Raw genomic sequence first — 8059 nt, forward strand, 5'->3', positions numbered from 1 at the left:
ACTTTTTGAGTAACTGTAACGGTAACTTCGTTACTATTTTCCAAAAGTAACGAAACGCGGTAACTAGTTCCTATTTTAGCACTTTTTCAACAGTTACAGTTACAAGTTACTTTTGTATTGAAATTTATGTTTCTAATTGCCGTCCATTATACTCTGCACATGTTTGTGTCATGCTTTATGCGTGTTTGCTACGCGTTGCTCAATAATGCATTCTTCTCGCAGCTGTATCGGAGCAGCACTGCCCATGCGCGGCGCTCTTGTTTTGTGATCTTATGGAGCAGAATTGCCATATTGGCAAATTCATCGCCAAAATCCAGAAATCTGACGATTTTTTAAGACGTTTGGCTTCATATTTATGGTTTGGCGATTTGGCTCTTTTTTAGCGCTTTTTGAGAACTGATTTGGTTAAATTAATTGCTTTTGGTGATTGATCAATATGTGACTTTCTATGCAATGTTTAGCAAAAGTGTTTGGCAACACTTGATAGCTCAGTTCATGCTTGTCGTATAGCTGCCAGAGGTGTACAGGAGTCGTATTTTTGGAGTATTTAGGACCCGGAGTCTCGGTGTTACGTTCACTGTTCGCAACCTTATTACATCATTGTTTTCTCGATTCAAAATTGGAAGTCGATGTCTAAGTAACTTCGAGTCATAACAGGGAAAACAAATTATTTCCTTTGTTTCGAGAATTTAAAGAGAATATAGTTTCGGAAGAGAGTTTTCTTTTTTGTACCAAAGACAGGCAAAACACAACAATACCACAGGGTTGAGCATTACAACAATATAGTTTACATATTTACAAGTAGTTTAACAGTCTAACGTTTTCGGCTTAACTTAAGCCCTCATCAGGAATCTGAAAATATGTATAAATTGTAATAAATTTAAACTTTTTGAAAGTAACTATAACTAACTGACTATAAGCATCAAGAAACACGCAACGATTATAAGCAATAGTGTGGAAAACAGACAAACGGAAAACAAACTACATTAGGAAAAGGCAACTGCGTAACTAGAAAAGAATTTGCACCACAGGGTGCGTGATACATCTAATAAATGTTGAGGAGAATGGATGCGCCTCCCGCAAATAATTGTTTGTTTAAATTTGGATTACAGCGTTTATGTTGAGATTTATGAGTAACTGAAAGTAACTAGTAACTGTAACTAGTAACTGTAACTAGTTACATTTTTGAAATCGGTAACTGTAACGGTAACTCAGTTACTATTTTGGCCAAGTAACTGTAACTGTAACTCAGTTACTTTTGAAAGTAACTTTGCCCACCTCTGCAATAGACATACGATGAAATTTTCATGGAACTTCAAACTCATCGACGATATGTTTGAGTTTGTTGATAGGTCTACATTTGTCAATTCCAACAACTATCGAATCCTTTGCAATGTACGGTAGAATACATTTCCTTCGAATGATTCAGCTAGTTAAGTGGAGTTATAAAAGCGTTCTGTCCTCAGGAAAAGAAAATCATTTTCTTTTAAATTTATAATTGCCACTGCAACTTGAGCTTGCGATTAGTAGCCTACTCTTCTCAGCTTTCTTTTACTTAGATTACATCTTCCTTTAATTTCATTAAATTCATCAGTGAATCTTGTTTAGGACCGTAATCCACATAATGCAAAGCAGTCACAAATTTAAAACTGCTAGTTGTAGGCTACTTTAGCATTGACTCAGCTTCCGATCTAGCTCTTGTTGGTTTTCAATTATTGCAAAAGGGTAATATAAAGCATTGGGTTTGACTGCACCACGCCTTGATTACCCTCTCGAAGTCAATTTTCTTTGCAAGATGATAGGACAGCTTTCTTTAGATTTGTCAGAATTTTTCCTCTGACTGGGCTATAACTTTAAAGATGCCACTAGCTTACAGATAATCAATTAGCCTACTCCAAAAATGATAAGACATTTGAACAACGCTGTCTGTAGGCAACATTATGAATTCCAACTAGATTTAAGCAACAACATCCACAAACAAAAAACTCAAACAAAGAAAAAACTCACTATCTTCCAAAATCACATCATGAGAAGCATGACTAACAAAAGGCTACTTGACCACACAAAAACAGAAGATCTTTTAACTATGAAAAAATTACATCCAATTGCAGCAATAAGTTAATACAATCAAAAGTTTTAAAACTGTTCGGCCACACTAAAAGATCACAATTCGGAATCAGCAAAGTTTGCACAGAAGGAAAAGTAGAAGAAACAGAAAACGTGGCAGACAACCAAAACGATGGCAAGACAACATCCAACCATGGACCGGACTCAACTTGGCGACACTGGGCGAGCTGGCTCAAAATCGCCACTCTTGAAAGCAAATAACTCATGTTGATGCGCAATCTGCTGCAGGCGGAGATGATGACTGATGATGATGATTGATAATGATCCATAAACAAAAAATATACAGGATTTACTTTCTTTAATCGTGCTTGGACTGATACCTTTAACTTTCCCAGATAACTTATGTTGGATACAACATCCTATGCCTGGCCAACGCAGATTTTGAGGTTAAGGTTCAGTTGTTAAGCAAAAATAGTTCCCGCTTAGCTAAAACAGCACCAGTTTTCAAGTTGACACTATCAATACAATCGAAACCGTTCAGTGATACAGAAATCATTTCAGCTTCAGATTTTACGTCTTGAAGCTGTTCAACATCGCCTACCTTAACACGAAAATGATTTGTTCTTGATGAGAAGCATCGAGAGCAACATTTACAATTATTGAGAAATACTTAGAAATACGCATTTCATTTAAGAACTTGTTGATTATTTAGTTGGTACATTTTTACTTTAGTACTAAAAATGGGCCCCCCTCAAAAGTGCAAAAATAAAAAACTACTCGATTTTCCTTTACAATGCTTTGCTAGAGGGGAAACTGGCCCGAATTCCCCCCCCCCTCCTCCTCGGAGCCACTGTCCGCGCTGACCGTATAGTAGGCCGATATGCAGCCAGACACTTCAGCCAGACAATTTATAAATAATTTATAGTATGGTGTAGGCTGGTTACTTTGGCAGTGGCAATACAAAAGATTATAAAATGAGGTGAAGAATGCAGGGGAAATGATAAAATATAAAAAGGACTCTCGAAATGTGACATTTTGTGTTTTTTTTGGTTGTAGGCTATAGGCTAAGCTTTAGCCTAAATAATTATCATCAATTCAAAATTTTAATGAAAGCGTATTTTTATATTTCCATTTTTAACCTGCTTCGTAGATAAGAAATAGAATTTTTATTAGAACTGTACTTCTGTACAGAAATGCCACAATCATACTAAGCTATTTTTTAAGATATACCCAACTTTCAAAAGGCTACAATGAATCACACAAGCTCATGTGGCAACTAATCACAGAGAGAATCTATGCAAATGAGTGCAGTACAAAACTTTAAGCAATAAGCAGCTTATGGACAGGCGGAACTGAGAAGAGGGCCGATTGCCCCCTAAAATAGAGAAAAGTGACTTTATTCACTGTGTAACCTATTCACTTGCAGCTTTAGCCTAAACTGAAAATATATCACAAGTTGGTTCAAACATCGCTTATAGATGCGTTGACAAGCTGCTCAGCGATGAACATTGTGACGTCACCAGCAAATATTAAGAAGGAAATTTTGTGGATATATTTTCATTTTTAACTCATTTGGTATATAAACAACATTTCTCGAGAGCGAACAAAACCATACAACAATATAACAAATAAATATAATCAGCAAGGTTTGGAAACCTTTCTGCTTCAAGCTCCTCACGCTTGTCTGGTATGTTATCCATCAAATTGTTATCTGCAGGCAACAACATCAAACAAATTAAAGGACTGAAAAGAAATCTGGATTTGAAAAGAATTCATAAGAGAAAGCGCCAGCTGATCAAGCATGATCAATTTGTAGCAGAAGAAGACGTATATCATTGCAGCAAGTTACATACAGGATAATTAACCTATACAACAAATCAACCGTTTTTTTACATTGATTCAACGTCTGCAGACGTTGAGTCGATGTAAAAATTGTTGTTGTTTTGTCGTATGGAAGCTTTCTCTTTGCAGGCTTCCATAGCCTGTTTTTAAATAAATTGTTATCTTAATAATACTATTAAAAACCCAAATGTTCAGTTGTTTTTATTTCTGACCATCACAGCGAAAACTATAGGCTACACATCAACAAACAAAAGGTCTAGAAAAAGGTAGAAGCGACAAAACGCGAACGTTAAAATGTGCTTGAGACCGAAATAAGTATTTAATTTAGGAAAAAATTTGCACGGTCGCAAAACCTTCAGAAAAATTTACGATAGAAAAGGAAATAAAAACAAAGTCAGTTTAAAGAGGGAACAATCTTGGCGTGCAGAATAAGCTTAAGCCTGTTCAGAGAATAAGGTCCCACCTGTGGTGAAATGAACGTTATTCAGATGAGGCAAACCTGAGCTTAAATTCTACTTCACAGTAGCTTGAAATTTGGTTCGATTATTTTGTTTTTTCAAAATCAACAAGCTTGAATTGAGGTCACCGAATTTTTAAAAAATGTGCAATTTTATTCTGCAGGCTAAAACTCAGTTTGGGTAACAGAGAAACCTAACTTAACCCTCTGTCTACCGAAAAATAAATATGCAAGTTTTACCGTTGGGGTCCATTGGACCCCAAGTTTTAAAGTAGCCTACTTGTTTTGGACAAAAAAAAATCAGCTCCGATGATGAAATTAAAGCTCAATAGGAAAGGACGTAACAGACTACAAATATCATAACTTATCAAGACTGTAGAAAAACCAAAAATACTCGAAATTTAACAAAGACGTCATACAGTAGCCCATGCACAAACCAAACTCATACGGTATTGGTCTATTTTTGAGCAATGATCAAACTATTGAGAGATTTGGCTAAAAAACGCGTATTAGGCCTACATATTAGTTCACAAGAAATATTGTGAGTTTATATATTATCGTATTCATTGCAAATGATTTGCAATGAACGTTCGTGGCAAACGTTGAATTTGCAAGTAGCACAAAATTGTCTGCATTTTTGGTGTTTGTGTCTTTCGCAAAGATAGCATCTAGCCTTTTTGATTTTGGCGCCTGATCTTCAACAGCTGTTTCTTTTATTTTGTTGCGAATTTAGATGTCTTGTGGATATTGAAGTCGAATCTGGTAATCCAGCAAGCTCTTTTCCTAGTTGGATCTAAAATTTTATTCTCTTTCATGCTGAATGTTGTGCTGCTATTTTTGCCTTGCTATTGATGCCATGTCACAAAAGCATTGACAGCAGTGACATCGATCGTATTGTAAAATAGAGCTATCGGCCATCTTCTCGTCATTCTTTTGAAAGTGTATGTCCTAACCATTGTGTCAATAGTGTCGACTCCTCTTTTAGTGCTGTTGTAATACAAGATTACTTCGAATGTAGCAGGCTTGGGGTCCATTGGACCCCACGGTACAGGATGCTATTATTTTTTTCTATGCTACGGTACTAACTTTTGTTCCAGATCAATAATTACTATATTGTCTTAAAGCTCAAGCAAAGCTGTGAAAAGTCAAGGTATATCAATATCGCATCTGCTATATGTCCTGAGAAATCGCAGAGCAAAATTTGTTTTGGGGTCCATTGGACCCCACGGTAGACAGAGGGTGTAGTGGAAGTTGTAATGTAACAAGTCGAGTTTGTTTAATATGTTTAGAAATTACAACAAGGAATGTGAAATCGAGTTGGTTGAAAAGAAACCTTGCCTGCATCGTGTAATGCAGGCTATCACAAGAACATTTAAGCTAAAAAAAAACAGTTCAGTTCAGTTTGTTTTTATTTTTGGCCATCACAACGAAAAAGAACGTATGCCAAACATAGCAGAGGTCTAGAAAAAGGCATAAGCGACATACCGCGTATATTATAACGTACATGATACCAAAGCAAGACAATCAGTTTAATATTGCACGCCTGGCACGGTCGAAGAGATAAGAATAAAATACTTGTTGTTGCCCTTGTAGCCTGCAAGGAAAGGTTATTAAGCCTTCAGTTTAGCAATGGGTGGTTGTAGGTCACTTCTTCATTAAAAACAGCAAGCAGCATTGGCATTGCGTCATGTGTCTTGTACAAGGAAAGGTTGTGTCTCCACCTTCATTGATTTAACTTCTACAGATGACGTTATGATAGGCCTACATTATTGCATGTTGAGTTGTTGACGTTGTTAATCTTTAAGGTTGCATCATCTCTTTGCAGTTTACTGTGTATCATTTCAGAGTATTCTTATAGCCAACACTGCATATTGTGAATTGTGATGCAAGTTAAGCGATTTGTAACTGTTACAACTGCCATGCTGGAATGCTTCTTCTTTAGCGGCATCATTTACGGCTGGAGTTCTTTGACCTTTATACTTGTTGACAAAGGTTATTTCAACTCATCGTGCAACACTTCAGTGATCATTCCTAATAGTGAAAGTAATTCTGAATCTCATATTTGTCCAGACCAACAATATAGCTTGGATCTCGTGTTTATATTTTCACTTGCAATTGGAGCTGTGCTTAATATTTTTACTGGATGGGCGTTGGATCGGGTTGGAACCTGGATAACCAGAAGTGTAAGCATTTTGATGTTCATGTTCAGTTGTCTTTCCATTGCATTGACAGACTACAAAAACTCGTGGATTCTTTATCCTTCCATGATTATCGTCACATCAAGCGGTTACGGTATATTGACAAGTAACACTCAAACAGCAAATTTATTTGAAAACGCCCGGGGTACAATTATTAACCTGATGAATGGATCTTTCATAGCAAGCATGTTGATGTTTGTTTTAGTGAAAGTTGCGTATCAAAGTGGATTTTCAATGACTCAAATATTCTCGTTTATGTGCATATCAGGGTTTCCAATGTTAATAAGAACTTTTGTCCTGATGCCGAGGATGCATATACCGTACCATGTGTCTAGCGGCTTTATATACGGGTTAGGCGACTTTAAGTCTAAAAGAGAATGCCGGTTAAATTTTAGCTTAGAAGCTGAATCTGCATCTGCCCAAGAGTCTTCAAATCCTAAACATCCCCAAACCCGATCTTTAAAATCTTGTTTGTTTAGTTTGTTATTTTGTACCAATGTATACTTTTTTTCTATACAAGTCTTGCACATGGACTTCTTTCTAGGCACTATTTACACCTGGTTATTATATGTTGTTGATGCTACTCAACTGAGTACTTATATAAACGCTGTTGGAATTACGCAAATAACTGCAATGGTTTTTGCACCTTTAAACGGAATGGTGTTCGACTTTATGAGTAAATCTTTCAAAAAGCGCATGCTACCACTTCAAGCTGATATAAAAGCTTTGTTTTATATTACTCTAATCGCTTACTTAGCATCGATCTTTTATTCTGTGACTGTTTTGATACCTCACCCTTCATTGCAATATCTTACATTTGTTATAAATTGTCTAACTGCCACAGTAGTGTACGGAAACATGTCTGTTTTGATTGTCCTGTGTTTTCCAGCTGAACATTTTGGAAAGCTGCACGCTATTTCACTAATAGTGGCTTCTACGGTGGCAGCGTTACAGTTTCCACTTTTTTATGTCACTGTTCATTTTAACGAAGGAAATTTTTTGGTGGCAAATGGTATCTTATTGGGCTTGACGTTAACAACAGCTGTGTATTTGGCAGCACTGTATAAGAAACAGTCCAAGTATTCGGAATGCCAAAACGATAAAAGCGACATTGGATCATTGCTTGGCGACACGGTTCCCCAACCAGCATTGCTTAGCTTGTAACACCAAAGTATGGTTTACGGAAACATACAACATACGAATAATGACATTAAAAAGAGGAACATTACAGTGTCACTCTGTGTTTTGGTTTTGTTTAGAAACAAAACGTCAGTAGAGAGGGAAATAGTTGACGGAAAACATTTGTGTGAGAAGAAAATGTAGCCCAGCCTAACGTTTGTTAATTTTTTTAGAAAATTAAAATTTCATTTTAAAGGCTTTCTCTGTACAATAATAAAGCTTCCCTAAATAAATTAGCAAAAGTTTTATTTCTTTGATTTTCAAAATTTTTTCAGGGTATAATAAAACCCTTAAAAATAAGTGAAGATATGGAAGT

General features: G+C 36.2%; 1 protein-coding gene across 1 annotated transcript; it reads left to right on the top strand.

Annotated features, from left to right (window-relative positions):
• The first annotated feature begins 6249 nt into the window (after nt 1-6249).
• Nucleotides 6250-7728, top strand: LOC145785954 (equilibrative nucleobase transporter 1-like). Its single transcript, XM_082597647.1, has one exon. It carries the CDS (start codon nt 6250-6252, stop codon nt 7726-7728), a length of 1479 nt encoding a protein of 492 aa, XP_082453773.1.
• The last annotated feature ends 331 nt before the right edge of the window (nt 7729-8059 follow it).

Source organism: Aplidium turbinatum, chromosome 16, assembly GCF_918807975.1.
Source record: "Aplidium turbinatum chromosome 16, kaAplTurb1.1, whole genome shotgun sequence".
NCBI classification, from domain to species: domain Eukaryota; kingdom Metazoa; phylum Chordata; class Ascidiacea; order Aplousobranchia; family Polyclinidae; genus Aplidium; species Aplidium turbinatum.